At 40.9% G+C, this 16,969-nt stretch overlaps 1 protein-coding gene across 2 annotated transcripts in view; it reads left to right on the top strand.

The window, feature by feature from the left end:
- Nucleotides 1-16,969, top strand: part of CUX1 (cut like homeobox 1) — a gene marked incomplete at its 5' end in the record, with an annotated part of 362,656 nt that overhangs the window by 161,978 nt on the left and 183,709 nt on the right. For both annotated transcript variants that reach the window (XM_014590579.1, XM_014590578.1), the window contains 1 exon segment: nt 16,738-16,875. In XM_014590579.1, the coding sequence (XP_014446065.1) occupies nt 16,738-16,875 (138 nt within the window).

Genomic DNA, 16,969 nt, shown 5'->3' with positions numbered 1-16,969 from the left:
AGTCGCTCATCAGCATGCTAATTGCTGTATGACTAATTATGCCCTGAATTCCAGTTGATTTTCTTAATGAGACAGCTGGGTTAATTATGTAATCGTATGATTACATTAGCCCAGAGTGCCCTGGCGAAAAGTAGCGTCTGCCACACTGTGATGTCATCATAGGGATGGCACTCACAAGGGGGTATATTCATCCTTGGGCTGATGGCAGGGGACAACTCTGTTGCCCACAGAGCTCTCTGTGCAAACATAGGCCACGCGTTTATTAAGGTGGGTCTTTTCAGTCCTCCCAATACATGAAGAAGAGACTCACCACAAGTCCATCCTACCCTTCTCAGCACACACGACCCCAGCCATATCTGAAGCCTGCCTATCACCACCACAGCCTCTTCCAGGATGTCCCTGCACCACGACTGCTGGCCTTTATGGGTGGGGGGGGGTATGCTGATTTCTTTGTAGTGATCTGAGGAATTCAAAACTAAATATTTGTATCAAAGTCCCTATAGGACTAGAGTATTTTAGTTTATAATAACACACAAACAGCTGTAAACTAGCCCAGCCTTATTCTCCACAGTCCCCCACATCTTTGCTGTTTACTTTATACCTTCTTTCTACCCTGATCTTTTTTTTTTTTGTTAAAGAATTACTTATTTTATTTATTTTTTATTTATTATTTTAATTTGCTATAGGATACATGCACTCACGAGAGAGAGAGAGAAACAGGAGTGAGAAAGCAAGCTCCAGTGTCTGGGACTTGACACACTCAGTCGGCCACGTGGGAGTCTAGCACCTAGCCACTATGCTACCTACTGGTCCCCTGCCCTGATTTCTTACACACTTCATGTTTCTATGTGAAAATACATGGATGACACCTGCCAGCTTCTAGCCAGTTCTCTACTCTCCATTAGGCAAAACTCCTTTGGGAGGGCCCTCTGCCTGCTGAAGCCATTCTTCATCTGCTTGCACTCTTTCTTAGACTTTCGTGGCCTTTTCCTCTTCCTCTGCTGGGACTCAGTATTGGAGGGTTGCAGGAATCTCTTTGTAGCCTTGTCCTTTTGTCCATTAATGTTCCCCTAGCTGACATAAAACTCCATATGTGGGGATAATGAGCTGGATGGCGTCAGAGCAATAAAATGCAGTGTTCTACAATGGTGACCTTCATAGAAAGTTCCAGGTTCACGTTCAGAGACCTTCCCAAGTACCCTGGGCACACACGTGCCTATAATCTGGGGGTAGCTGAAGCTGAGGGTAGATTGTGGCCTGAAGGACTCTAAGGGGATACCTGTCTGTCTCTCTTGTTCATGGAAGAAATAAATAAATAATAAGCTGAAAAACAAAAATCAGTCATAAAGCTCCACATGGCCACAGAGAACCATTGCCACCCTCAATCCCAGGCCCACCCAGGACAGTAATGGCTTCACTATTCATGAGCTGCTTTGACCACAGATGCACAGTCAGCTTGGGTTTCTTTCTTCCCCTCACACCTGATGGCTAATATGTCAGTAAGTTCTGGATACCTCACCTCTACAAGGCAACTTAAATTTGACCTCTTCTCATCACCGCTGTCTCTGCCATCCTCTTTCAAGCTGCCATTATCTCTTGTCTCACTGGGCTAATACCTTCACTTTACATCCTCAAGTCCATCCTTTGCATAGCAGCCAGATGAGTCTGTTTCAGTCAATGATCTCCAAACTACTTTTGTTCATGTACCCCAACAGTAAAAAAATCTTTTGAAAATTATACTCCCAGCATATTTTTATTTACTTATCTATGATATATATATAGATAGATAGATAGATAGATAGATAGATAGATAGATATAATTATAGTAGTGTATTGGATACATTGTAAATCACATACTAAAAATAGAGTAAAAAAGAACTTCAATTTTTAATTTTATTAGCAGTACAAAATACTTTTGGCTGTCCCTAAAAATGATATTTGGAGGACCAGTAGGTGGCATAGTGGTTAAGGTGTTGGACTCCTACATGGTTGACTACTGTTCAAGTCCTGGACCTGGTGGTTTTTGAGTCCTTGAAAATCACACCAGGCATGTGTGTCCAAAATCCCAGGAAGAGAATGGAGGAGAGGGATTGTGGCACCCTAGGGGATGACTTCTCACTTTTCCTCACTATCTCTGTCTGTGTCTCTCTCCAATGAGAGCACATACCTTATGGCAAACAAACAAACAAAAAGAAACTCTTTAAAAAATATTTTAAGCCTAGTTTCTTGAAGTATGACTACATACAACAAAATGTACACCTTCTATGTGTACAGTTTTATAGTGTAGCCACCTTCATAATTAAGATGCAGAATGGTTCTATCACCTCACTAGCTTCCTTTTGATGATCCTAAACTCAGTGACCACTGATCTGCTTTCCGTTACTATAGATTAGGTTTTGTTTCTGGAGTTTCATATAAGTGGAGTCATTTGGTACTCCTACATGTAGCTTCTTTCATTTCTCATAAGTGTTTTTGGAATTCATCTATATTAGTGAAGGTATTAATAGTCTTTTTCTTTTTTATCGTTGAATGATATTCCATTGTATAGATCTATAATAGCTTCATATCTGTCCATCTTTGATGGACATTTGAATGGTCTCCAGTTTGTGGCTGTTATGACTAAGCCTGATGTAAACATTTATGGATAGTTTTTAAGTGGGCATATGTTTTCATTTCTCTTAAGCACATACCTAGAACTAGAATTCATAGATCATGCAATTGCTACACATTTAACTTGATAAAAAAAAAGATACAAAACTGGAGACCAGCAATTGACATAATGGCTATGTCGCTGTACTCCCATGTAGTCGACTACAGTTCTAGACCCGGATCTGGTGGCTTAAACTCACCCCGGGCACGTGTGCATCATGCTCAAGATACCAAGAGAAGGATGGAGGAGAAGGGATTGTGCTGTGGCTATCCCCCCTGGGGGGGTGATTTCTCGCTTTCTGTCTGTCTCTGTCTTTCTGGAGAGCATATGTGCCCTATAGCAAAAACCTCTCAAAAAAAAAAAAAAGAGAGAGAGAAAATATCAAACTGTTTTTCAAAGTAGTATCATTTTATCTCCCCACAAGGAACACAGAAAAGTTCTAGTTGCTCCAGGTTCTCTTCATCATTTTGTGTTATCTAATTTTAGATATTCTGATGATTGCATCAACTATTTCTCTGTGACTTTAATTTGTATTTTTGTGATGATTAAAGATGCTGAATATTCATATATGTGTTTTTTGGTCATTCATAAATCTTCATTTAAAAAGTGTTTCAATCTTTTACTTATTTTTAAAGATTATTTGATTTACTGAGATGCAGATATTTAATGTGTTGTACATAAGTCTATTGTCAAATGTATTTATCTCATATAGCTTCTCCCACTTTGTTATTTGAAGAGCAGAAGTTTTTTATTTTAATAATTTTTTTAACTTTTCTTGTTTTTTTTTTTTTAACTTTATCATTACTTTTTTTTTTTTAGGTTTTTGCCATAAATTATGTACACTTACCAGAGAAAAACAGAGAGTATGTCTTGTTTGTTTTATTTCCCCTAGGTAAGAAACCCACCAGGGAGGATGGCCATGCTACAGTTCCTTCTTCATTCTCTTCTTGGGATTTTGGGCATATACACACACACACACCCAGGGTGATTTTCAAGCCGCCAGTCCAGGACTCAAACCATGGTCGGCTGTGTGGGGAACATAGTGCTTTAACAACCATGCCACCTGCTGGCCCCAGTTCTTGCCTACCCAAAGTTGTAATTCTTTCATCTGCATTTTGTTTGTTTGTTTCTTTAAAAAACTAAATTGTCTTTTACCTTTAGCCCTAAGGTACATTTTAAGTTAATTTTTATGTGTGGTATGAAGTAAGAGTTGAATATTGTTGGACATTGGTAGTATGTGTGAATCTTTCTCTGAATCCTCTATTTCATTTCATTGATTTGTATGTCTGTCTTTATGAAATATCACACTTTTCCAATTACTGTAGCTTAATAGTCTTGAATTCAGGTAGTATAAGTCTTTTATCTTTGAGTTTCTTTTCAAAATTGTTTTGGCTAGTTGTGTTTTATATAAATTTTAGACTCCATTTGTTGGTTTTTACAAATAAGCCTTTCCTGATTTGGGTCAGGATTCAGCTATATCTGTAGATCAGTTTGAGAAAATTGGACAACTCTATTGAGTCTTCCAATTCAGACATTGTTTATTTGTTTAGGTCATCTTTAATTTCTCTCAGTAATATTCTACAGTTCCATTGTGCAAACCTAGTACATATGTCATTCATTTTATCCCTATGTAGTATTTTCTCTTGTCATTTTATTTTCCAATTGTTTGTTGCTCTTATATAGAAATGTAATAATTTGTGTATAATGTTTTATCTGTGAACTTTATACACTCACTTTTTCAAGGATGGTTTTTTGTTTTGTTTTGTTTTATTTCCTCTAAGATGTTCTCTCTTGAATGTTCCATGTGCCCTTGATGAGGATGTGTACTTGCAGTTGTTGGATTGAATTTTCTAAAAATGTTGGTTAGGTCAAGTTAATTTTATAGTGCCGTTCAAGTTTCTATATCCATACAGATTTCTATTCTATGATATTGTATATTCCTTTTCTTTTCTTTTCTTTTCTTTTTTTTTTTTTTTACACTGGCTACCTGTAGTACAGTATTGAATAAAGGTGGAGAGAGAAGACATTGAGTACATTGTCTTCTACAGACATTAGCTGTAGATTTTTTTTTTGAAACACCCTTTATAAAGCTGAAGAAGTTTCCATCTATTTCTAGATTGCTGAGAGGTTTTTTTTTTTTTCATGAATGGGCATTGAATTGTGTAAGAGTTTCTTCTGCATCTATTGAGATGATCATCTGATTTTTCTCTTATTCTCTTAACATGGTGAAATAGTTTGATTTTTAAACGTTAAACCAATCTTGATTCCTAGGATAAATCTTCCTTAGTTATAGTACGCTTTTTTAGATTTGCTGGATTCAATTTGCTAACATTTTACTAAGGATTTTTACCTTTACAATTATGAGGAATATAAAAATGTAGGTTTTTAAGGGTTTTTTTCTCTCTCTCTTTTTAATGTCTTTATTGAGTTTTGGTACAAGATTGTGCTTGTCTCATAAAATGAGTTGAGAAGTGCTCCCCCTTCCTCTATTTTCGGAAAGGTTTATATAAGATTGCTGTTATTTTTTTCTAAAACTTCTATAGTTCACCAGTAAAGCCATCTGAGCTTGGGATTTTCTTTGTTGCAAGATTTTAAATTATAAATTTAACTTCTTTAATAGATACAGGATTATTACGACTTTAAAATTTCTTGAGTCAGTTTGGTAATTTGAACATTTTTCAAAGACTGGTTCATTTCATGTAATTTATTGAATTTATTGTCATATTATCTTTTAAACATATCTGTAGAATGTATAGTAATATGTCCTTTATTTTCTGCTGTTGGAATTTGTGATTTCTCTTTGCTTTACTGTGTTTTTGTTGTTGTTTTCTTGATCAGTTTGACTAGAGGCTTATCAGTTTTAATAATTTGTTTGTTTGTTTTTTAATTTATGATAGGACACATGCTTCCTGCCTCACCAGAGAGTTGAGGGTGGAGGTGGGGTTAGTAAGAAAGCATTCCCTAAAGGGGGATGGCCACACCACAGTCCCATTTCCTCCATTCTTCTCTCAGGATTTTGGGCATGCATATGCACGCTGCCAGTGTTTATTAAGCCACCAAATTCGGGACATGAATGAAGTTAGTCAGCCATGTGGGATACAGCCACCTTTAACCACCATACTACTAGCTGGCCAAATAATTTTTTCTTTCTTTTTTTTTTTTTTTTTTAAGAGAGAGTTTTGCTATAGGGTATGTGCACTCACTAGAGAGAAAGAGAGAAAGAAAGCAAGAAATCACTCTCCAGTGAGGATGGCCATGCCACAATCCTCTCCTCCCGGCTTTTGGGCCCTCACACACATGCACCCAGCATGAGTTTCTTTTTCTTTTTTCTTTCCTTTTTTTTTTTTTTTTTTTTTTTTTTTTTTTTTTTTTTTTTTTTGGGGGGTTTTGGAGAGGTTTTTGTTATAGGGCATGTGCGCTCTCTGCCAGAAAGACAGAGGCAGAGAGACAGAAAGCAAGACACCCCCACCTGGGGGGGGGTGGCCATGCCATAATCCCTTCTCCTCCATTTTCCTCCTGGAATCTTGGGCACACACACATATGCGCCCAGCATGAGTTTAAGCCACCGGTTCTAGGACTCAAACCACAGTCGACTACATGGGAGTCCAGCGACATAGCCATTACCCCATCTGCTGGTGCCCCCAGTATGAGTTTCAGGCTGCCAGGTCCAGGACTCCAGCCACAGCCAGTCATGTGGGAGTTCAGCGCTTCCACCACCATGCCACCCCCCAGCCCCTAATACATTCTTTTTTTGTTTTTAAGAGAGAAATTTTTACTATAGGGGGCAGGCACATGCCAGAGAGACAGAAAGTGAGAAATTATCCCCAGGCGGATGGCCACACCACAATCCTTTCTCCTCCATTCTCCTATTGGTATCTTTGGTGCACACGCACACACACCCAGCCATGAGTGTTAAGCCACTGGGTTTGGGACTTGTACTGCGGTTGACTACGTGGGAGTCAGTGATATAACCGTTACGCCATCTGCTGGTCCCCTCAATGCATTTTTTTAAGAACCAGCTTTTTGTTGGCATTAATTTATCTCTCTATCTCTTTCTCTCTTTCTTGTTTTTGGTTTTATTGCTTTCTGTTTTTATTTGCTTACTAGCACATAGGGTTTAATTTGCTCTTATTTTTCAAGTTTCTTAAAGTGGAGTCTGAGACTATTATTTATTCCATGCGGTTAGAGAACATACTTTATGTGTTTTTTGTTTTGTTTTGTTTTTCTGTTTTCTGTTTAATGTGTTACAGGGCACATGCATTTGCCAGAGAGAGAGGGAGAGTGAGAAAGCACCCCTTTGCAGAGGACGGCCACACTGTAATCCCCTCTCCTCCTCTCTTGTCTCAGGATTCTGGGCATGCACACATATGTGCCCGGCATGCCCCTTAAGCCACCAGATCTGGGACTTGAACGATGCACCTGACTATGTGGGATCTAGCCACCTCAACCACCACACCACCAGCTGGCCCACTTTATGTGGTATTTGTTCATTTAGATTTATCAAAATTTACTTTATGGTGTTCTATATTGTTGAATGTTCCATGTGCACTTGAAGAGAATGCATATTCTGTAGTTGTTGAATGGTATACTCTAGAAAAGTCAGCTCAAGTTGGTTGATAGTGTTCTTCAAGTATTTTCTACCCATAATGATTTTAATCTAATTACACTATTAATGTGAAAGGGGTTTTGAAATATTTTTAGCTATCATGTGGATTTCTCTTTTCCTCCTTTTAGTTCTGTCAGTTTTTGATTTGTATATTTTTGCTTTTTCCTTTATGAGAGAAGGAGAGAAAGAAAGAGGGGTAGGGAGAGAAGTAGACACAGGTCATTTTGACAGTCTTGCTGTGTCATTTTCCTGCCCAAGTTTCCTGATTTGCTAGGAATACAGTTGGGTACAACTGTACTCAATGTGATGAGGCCTCCCATACAGCCTCCAACCTCCCAAAGAGTGGCTCACATATGTGCAACTATGGCTAGGCCTGATTTACATATTTGAAGGGTTTGGGTTTTCTTTTTTTTTTTTTTGACAATTTTAGGGTTGTTACAGCTTCTGAGTAATTTGATTCATTTAAATTTATTTAATGATTTTTATTATTCCCTTATCTTAAATGAGTTCTTTTGTTTGATTTTTTTTTTCTCTCTCTCTCCAAGAGGTTGTTGCTATAGGGTTCATGCGCTCACTGGAGAGACAGAAAGCGAGAAATCATCTCCAGTGGCCCTGCCACAGTCCCTTCTCCTCTCAGGACTTTGGGTATGCAGGCACAAGCACCGGGTGTGAGTTTCAAGCTATCAGGGCCAGGGCTCAAACTGCAGTAGGCCACGTGGGAGTCCAGCACCTTAATCACTATGCCCTCTGCTGGCCTGTTTGATTAATTTTATTATAAGTACATTACTGTTTCTGTTTGTTTTATCCCATTTCATTGTTGAATTTTCCATACTTTCTTTTGCTTTGTGTTTTTGTTTGTTTATTTGTTTTTTTCTTTTTTTGGAGAGGTTTTTGTTTGTTTGTTTTGTTTTGTTTTGTTTTCTATAGGGCGCGTGCGCTCACCAGAAAGAGAGAGACCAAGAGACAGAAAGCAAGAAATCACCCCCCCGGGGGGGATGACCATGCCACAATCCCTTCTCCTCCATTCTCCTCTCGGGATTTTGGGCACGCACACACACATGCCTGGTGTGTGTCTAAACCGCCAGGTCCGGGACTCGAACCACAGTCCACTATGTGGGAGTCCAGCGACATAGCCAGTACGCTAACTGCTGGTCCCGTTTGTTTGGGTTTTTTAGAGAGGGATTTTTGCCATAGGGTGTATACACTCTCCAGAGAGACAGAGAAAGTGAGAAATTATCCCTCAGGGGGAATGGCCACACCACAGTCCCTTCTTCTCCATTCTCCTGTCTGGATTTTGGGCATGCACGGACACACGCCTGGTGTGAGTTTAAGCCCCCAGGTCCAGAACTTGAGCCTGGTCGACTACATGGGAGTCCAGCGATGTAACTATTACACCATCTACTGGTCCCTCTTTTGATTATTTTTTAATATTGCCGCAATAATCTTAACTAGTTTCAACTCTTTATTTTCTTGTGGTTACTTTAGGGTATAAAGTAATCATCTCTAACATCTCACACTGTACCTTCAAATACTATTGTACCATTTTACATACAATGTAAGAATCTTACAGTACACTTTGATCTTCTCCCTCTTGTATACATATATTCTTTTACTTCTATATATTTTGGAACCCAATAATGCATCATTACTACTTTTGCTTTAGGTAATTATCTTTGAAAGAAATTAAAAAGGAGAAAATAGTATTTTATTTTTACCTATATAGTTACCATTTTCAGTGTTGTTTATTCCTTTGTGTAGCTCCAGGTTTCCACAATCACATCATCTTTCAAGCTATAGGCTTTTCTTTTACTATTTTTGTTTTGTTTTGTTTTTATATGTAGGGTACACATATACATGAACACTAGGAGGAAGGGGAGAGAGAGAATAACAAACAGAGACAGGCACGCTTGACAGAGTCTCACCATTATGATCATCTTCTCCGGCCCCCAGTTAGCCACAACGACAGGTGTGTACCACCACACTCAGCCTGTCCAAGTCCATCCAGGGTCCTAACTGGGCCTGCCATGTGGCCCAGTCTCTTTAACATGTTATGGTGCAGGTACACTTTCAGTGAATTCTCACAGCTTTTGTTCTTCTGAGAAAAAACAGCTTCTACCTAACCCTTACTTTTTTTTTTTTGGAGAGATTTTCACTGTAGGGCGCGTGCGCTCGCCAGACAGACAGAGAGAGACATAGAGACAGAAAGTGAGAAATCACCCCCCAGGGGGGATGGTCACGCCGCAATCCCTTCTCCTCCATTCTCCTCTCGGGATCTTGGGCACGCACGCACACGTGCCCGGCGTGAGTTTTAAGCCACCGGGTCCGGGACACGAACCGTGGTCGACTACGGGGGAGTCCAGCGACATAGCCATTACGCTAACTGCTGGCTCCCCCTAACCCTTACTTTTAACAGATATTTTTTGTTAGGTATAAAATCATTAGCGATTTTTGTTTTTGTTTTCTGTCTGAATTGACTGATTTTCTGACAGAGGTCTACAGTCATTTGAGATTTGGTCTTCTGCATGATCTAATGTGCTTTAAATACTTTCAAGCGATATTTTGATTTTCTGTATTATAGCCTTCATCTCTAACAGTTTCATTTGATTCTTTTTTATGATGTGTATCTCTTTTAGATCATGGAAGAACTTCCTCACCTCGTGGAACTCATTGTCTCTTTTCTCCTGCACCTGCATCTTCTGGAGTTCATTGTCTGGAGTTCACTATGAATATCCTAAATTCTTTATCTGACATTTCCACGAGTTCCATTGTACTGTCTGTGGTTGATGAAGGACTGTTCTTTCTCGTTGGGGGAAAGATATTTTCTTAATTTCCCATATTTCTTGTGCTTCTACCTGATGGATTGTACGTTACTTATTACCTTCTTAGAGTTAATTGTGAGTGTGAGAGGTGTGCAGAAGGAGATGACCAGCAATAGTTCTGCGGTTCCATTTCCCTGATCCTCACCAAGCAACCTGCACTTTTGTCAATGAAACTGGCTATTACAAAGGCCTCACAGTTTCAAGGAAATAGGGGCACCTGGGCTGAGCTATAGGGTTTCAACGAAGAATTCAGAGGTGTGTGGCAGTAGATGAGCTGTGCTCACTGCAGCTCTGTGTTTATCCAGCTACCCACTTTACAGACGGTCTTCTCTGATTTTTAGTCCTTTGGTGGTATAATCACATTTGGTTAATTTTCTCGAGACTTCTGATACTATAAGTTCATATGCTTTACTGTGAGTTACTTCTTTGTCTATTTCTTTTCTACTCCTGTGTTTTGCAATGTGGTATCAACAGAAAGGGATTTGAATTTAGATTTATAAAGATGAGTTTATCTCTTTCTGTAGCCGTTCAGTGGGGGTTGAGGTTTTCTATGACCCTAAAAGTATTCAGATGTTTCACTACTGTGCACCTAGACCTGCCTAGGCACTCAATGTGTGGAAGGTGAGAAGCAATGTGAGAAAGCCGGGTAAAAGAATGGAAACAAAGGAGGAAAGACAAAACAAAGCAAAAGACAAAAAACACACACACACTTAAAACAAAACAATAAAAAGTGGAATTTTTTTTTAAAGGCAAAAAAAATGAGAACCATGTGGCGCGCTAGCATGCCGCGCAAAAAGGACAGTGCTAGGTCCACTCAGATGCACATGAATTCTGAAATTTGTAAGAGAAAAGAGAGGTCAGAGACAAGAGACAGCACCTACAGATTTTTAACACACACACACACGAGAACATTTTTGAGAGAAAGGGACAGGGAGAGAGACAGAAAGAAGGTAGAGACCGCCCTACCTGGCTTTTCACTGAGTGTTGGGCCAGAAGGAGAGGTTTGGGGCAGAGGCTTTCCGGTTAAAAGGGGCAGGGCTAGGCCCACCTCAGAGGTACATGGATTCTGGCTTTTTGCTGGGTATTGGACCTTCCTCCTTTTTTTAGGTTTTTGCCATAGGATGCATGTGCTCACCAGAGAGGGACAGAGAAAGGGAAAGTGAGAAACTGCCCTCAGGGAGGATGGCCACGCCACAGTCCCTTCTCCTCCATTCTCCTCTCGGGATTTTGGGCACACACGCACATGCACCCAGCATGATTTTGCAAGCCACCAGATCCAGGATTTGAACCGTGGTCAGCTATGTGGGAATCCAGTGTCTTAACCACCACACTACCTGCTGCTGGCCCCCAGATACTGCTCTCTCTTTTAAAAATGTTATGGTTGTTTGGGTAGGCATTTAAATAACATGCAGATCAGCTCGATCATTCTAACTCCTTTGTTTTGTTTTGTTTTAGCTTTTTTGGGTGTTCTGCATCAGGCTTTCCTCTTTAGTCCTCCATTTCAGCAGTGAATACATTGAGTGACCTTGCCCTTCAACAAGGCTCTGATTGGTTCTAACTAAAATTCTCCCAACCCTCAAACTCTGGGAGTTGGTCAAGTTAGGCCTTCTTTGTAGTTTTTTTGTGCACTGTGGAGTTTCACCCTATTGCAGTTAGTCCAGTCCCAGTTTGGAGGATGTGCCCGCATGTTCTGTCACTCACATGTGCACATGCTGTCTGGCATTTATAAAGAGGAAGGAAACCAGCACACCATTTTGTGGTTCAAAATGCTGCAAGTTTTTTGTTTTTGTTTTTGTTTTTTTCCCCCTCATGCCTCAGTGGCTCATCTTGCAGGAATCTTTTTCTTCTGATGCTTCTTGACAGGAGCACAATGGAATCCAAACTCTTCCTCTGACTCATTTCAGACATTATAGTTTCAGCCCTAGAATTCAATTTGATTCTTCCTTACAAAAGTCTTCTATTTCTCCCCTTACCATTTTGTTTTTCTTTAAGTTCTTGAGCACAGACCTCTTCTCTCTGACCCCTCTTCTTCCCTCCTGTGGCCATGCCAGCCTTTCTCTGTGTCTTGAATGAATATACCACATTCACACCTACCTCTGAACTGTTCCACAGGCTGTTACCACTGCCTTGAGTGAATCCTCACCATGTCTCCTCTTAACCGTTGAGACCTCAGTCCCAGTGCACCTCCTTGGAGAAGCTTGCCCTGCTCTCTTGTCTCTAGAACCTACGTCCCTCCCTCCCCATGACTCTGAGTCTCTACATTCTGTTTCCTCTCTGCACACATGGCAGTACTCGAAAGTGTTTGATTTGGATTTCCTTTTTGTCTATCTCTCTATTTGCCTGAAATGTCAAGACTTGAGAGCAAAGATTTGTCTTGTTCATGCTGTGTCCCCTCAGCACCTGGAACAGCACTGATGCATAGGATGTGCAGATGAGCTGCTGACAGTCAAGCAGAATTATTCTGTTAGCCATGCCACATACTCCTGCTCCCAGATGTTCGTCTGCTGCATCACCCATCAACTGACTGGCCCCAGTCTTCACAGGTCTAAAATCTGTGTGTCCTTTAGAGGACGTAAGGTATCACCTTTAAGTGTCACCTCTCCTGTGACAACAACTAAACTTTTTCCAGTTTCTCTCTCTAGGAGTGGTCTGTGCATCCAACCTTCAGCATTTCCTCTCTTGCTTTAACCTTTGCTATTTTGGCACATGGTTTCTCTTTACGATGAGGCCAGTCCCTGCTGACTTGGTCCCGTGTCCATCCCAGTGTCTAACCTGAGCCTTTCCTGCGACGAGTAGTTCTTTAGCAAATACTTATTAAATTAGTACTTGAGGAGACAGTATAGCTTAGCTAGCTGCTGGTTCAGGCAGCAGAATTCTTAATTAGGATTTTTGCAGACCTGTTGGTCTGGCCGACTTCTTTCCTCTCCCTGTTCATGGGTGAGATGCAGAGCACCTCCCCCAGCCCTAACTGTGGTGGTTTGAATTAATGAGATAATGGTACCTATGCTTACAAGAAGGTGCCAGATAAATACAGGTATTATTATTGTTTGTTATAATGAGGTTGTTTGAGTCTTAGGTTACGTAATGAGCTTTTTAATATCTCAGCATGTTTTAGGAATTAACTATTTAGGTGATTGTAAAATACTTTTTAAGTGTGTGTGTCATATTGGGTGGATGGTGTCGGCAAAAAAAGGAGGTTGAATTGGAGACGATTGGGAAGTGGGGGTTTATAGGACTTTGCGTGTTCCTGTTTCTCATATGGGTGTGTTCTCTCGCCTCCCCCAGACAATTCCCTAATTGAGCTGCTGAGATTGGAGGCTTCTGACGTGCGGAATAAGACCTAACAATACTTGTGTGAGGTTTAAATGGCATTGGAAATCATTAACAAGACAAAAAGCTATGATTTCCCCAGATTAACATGCAGGTTGGGGTTTGGCATGCTGAAATTCATTGTTTTGGTCTCTAGCCCAAACATGCTAGAGTCATTATATTGTCATGTGGTAATTAGCTGTTCCTTTAATACAAGTAATAAAAATTAAGCCTAAGAGGTACTTTAGCAATGCCTTTTACATATCCCAAAACAATATTCAAATGCTCTAGGCATTTAGTCATTCAACTGTTACTGTAGTAAAGTTTGAAGTTTAATGCGTAGAGATGTTTGAACATTCAGCTCATTCTTTATTCTGTGACCAGTTTTGCTACTTAGGCATTAACCTTTAATTGTGTTAAATTAAATATACATGCCATAATGAATAATTATGAGCATGCCAGAATTTTCATTTACTATATAACTGAAAATTTGTCTAAAGGTCCAGTTACTATTCATTCAATAGTATACATGTTATTTTTATATGTCACTAGATTCCTGGCTGAATCGCATGAGGGAAGTTATTTTTTATTTGAAACAGACATAGTGAGTCCTTACCTTTTAAAGGAATAGATTGAAAACAGTATTGGACAGAAATTTTAGAGAAAGGGGGCCATTTACCAGCTTAGCTCTTTAAAAATAGTTTATACTGGGGCCAGCAGGTGGCGTAGTGGTTAAGGCACTGGATTCCTACGTGATGGATCACAGTTCGAGTCCCAGACCCGGTGGCTTGAAATTCATACTGGCCATGCCATGTGTGCATACATGCCCAAAAATCCCAAAAGGAGAATAGAGGAGAAGGGATTGAGGCATGACCACCCCCCAGGGGGTGATTTCTTACTTTCTCTGTCTCTCTCTGTGACTCTGGTAAGCACATTCACTGTATAATTAGTACTGACAATTGTGCTAGAAAGCCTACATGAATGAATGGTAATAGAATGCAAGCACAATGGTTCACCTTCTTGCCCCTCCTTCCCTGACCTTGTTATCAAGTTCAAATCGTAGTTCTATATGAATGAGGCTGAGGGTATACTGTTCATGTCCTTCAGACCATTTGTCCAGCATTAGGCCAAAAAGATAGGGGGGAAGGTTGGCAAGGTACCCTGGGAAGATACTGAAATTAAAAAAAAAAAAAAAATGCACCTGGAATGTTTTGAAGAATTCTTTTTTTTATGTTATTCCCTCTGCTTACAAAGAACTGTCTCCCCAAAATAGCTTTTAAAATCTAATTTAACATAAATATTTCAATGCTGATTAAAATAATAATGAAAAGCCATAAACAAGCAAGTGATGGGGTCATAAACTCTGTATACACACAGAATGAATGCCCAGCAGCCAGGAGTTTTGTGTGATGGACGGCATGGGCATTAAACCCCAGCGTACAGGATTTGCAGATGCCGTGCCCGACACATCCCAGTGCCTGCATTTTGTAAACTCTGCAAAGACATTGGCATCTCCAAGAGCTCCTGGCTCCTGGCAGACGCGCTAACCAAGGCGGAGTAGACCAAGCCCTGGTTTCTAGGAACCAAGGGTGGTCTGTAAAATTAATGGCTCTGGCATTTGAAAATTAAGTGAGCTCTTGAATATATACCCTGTTGATCTGCGGTACTCGGTGTTTAGCATTCCTCGGCAGGAGACTAAATCTCTGCAGCCATCTCATAAGTGATACTGGCGCCCAGACCAGGAATATATTCAATAATCTTTCTAAGTCCAGTAGACTTGGGTATTTCTCTGTCCTGATGGAGCCAGAGAATTCCAAGGAAGGGGCCCACTGCTGCCCAGCAGGTGGGCTGTAATTGCCTTTTTTTTTTTTGGAGAGGTTTTCGCTATAGGGCGCGTGCGCTCGCCAGACAGACAGAGACAGACATAGAGACAGAAAGCGAGAAATCACCCCCCAGGGGGGATGGTCACGCCGCAATCCCTTCTCCTCCATTCTCCTCTCGGGATCTTGGGCACGCACGCACACACGCCCAGCGTGAGATTTAAGCCACCGGGTCCGAGACGCGAATCGCGGTCGACTACGTGGGAGTCCAGCGACATAGCCATTACGCTAACTGCTAGTTCCCTGTAATTGCCTTTTCATAGAAGGAAAAGTAAAGATCAAGCTAACGCAGAAGTACATTTAATGTGTGCTGAATTAATGGTAATGGCCAAGAGTCAGTATCATAAATTCCTCACCTGCACTCTCTAATTTTGGTTTAAATCCAGTGTTGTGGTTTTTTTTTTTTTTAATCCAGTTTGTTATAAGTAAATCTGAAGGCAGATATCACATTGAATTAGCCTCCAGACTTCACATAACTAGCCCAAATGCTGTTCTGCTTGTGTGGCTCTCCACTCTTTGTGTTATGATCCGGACTACGGTGGCCTCCTGACTGGCTGACTCTCTAGCCTATGACAGTGGTCATGCTAGTTCCCAGCTGTGCTTCTCCAGTCTGCATATTAGCAGCTGCTAACCTCGACTTCCGAACATCCTTCATTAGTAAAAGAGGAGTGCGATAAAGGGTGATCCTGTCCTAAAAGAGAATGGGTTCTTATAAAGCCCAGGTGTTTGTTTCCTTTGCTTTATTGGGCAACCTTCCTTGTAAAGGATAGATCACTTGGAGTTCATAGTCACTGGTTTGCATTCTCTGCCCATTATCCTGCTGCTGGGTCACCTTGAGTGAGTCACTTACCTTCCCTGAGCTTGAGTTTCTGCTTCTGGGAAAGGAGTGTGGTACAAGTCTCCCCTCTCTTTCTCCTAACTGTTGCAAGGCTTAAATGAAAAAAGTCCATCAAAGTGTTCTCTGAAGTGTGTGATGTTCTCAGAGTCTCAGGTGTTATTTTCAGCCTCTTAAAATGATTGGAAACTGTAAATTATAGACACCCACTCATGAACCGTCCATCCTCCAGGCACCACTCTAGGTATCTGGCTGATTTTCCTGGGGCCCCGTCCCTTGCTGCTGCCACAGGGATTTCTTTTCTTATCAGATCAAAGGATGAAAATCATTAGTGTTGTGCCAGCCAACGCAATCAGTAAATGCCAGTGAATCCCATTGCTATCCCACCCCATTTTCACAAGTTGAGCACTCTGGAGTGAGTCCTTCTTTTGTGAAGCAGCAAAGAAGCACTGTCGGCCAGTCAGGGGGCCTTTGTTGAAGGAGGTGAGACCACAGACGACTTGAGATTGGCCTCTTGGAAGTCTGCCAGAGGCTGACTTCCTGGGCACCCCAGGAGACCTGCTTTGAGCCTCTGGGGCACCATATCCGTAGCATGTTTGTGTCCAGAGTAGGGTAACGTGTGTTTTCCTGTTGTGCAGATCCGGTGCCAGCTCTGGATCTTGGGCAGCAGCTCCAGCTCAAAGTGCAGCGCCTGCATGATATTGAAACAGAGAACCAGAAACTTAGGGAAACCCTCGAAGAATACAACAAGGAATTTGCTGAAGTCAAAAATCAAGGTTGGTGGAAAATGCGTTCTGTTCTGTTCTGTTCTGTTCTGTTCTGTTCTTTCCTTCCTTCCTTTTTCTTTTCTTTTTAATCGCCTTCCCTACA

Source organism: Tupaia chinensis, unplaced genomic scaffold (genome assembly GCF_000334495.1).
Source record: "Tupaia chinensis unplaced genomic scaffold, TupChi_1.0 Scaffold000465_1, whole genome shotgun sequence".
NCBI classification, from domain to species: Eukaryota; Metazoa; Chordata; class Mammalia; order Scandentia; family Tupaiidae; genus Tupaia; species Tupaia belangeri.
This window is presented reverse-complemented; position numbering and strand designations above follow the sequence as displayed.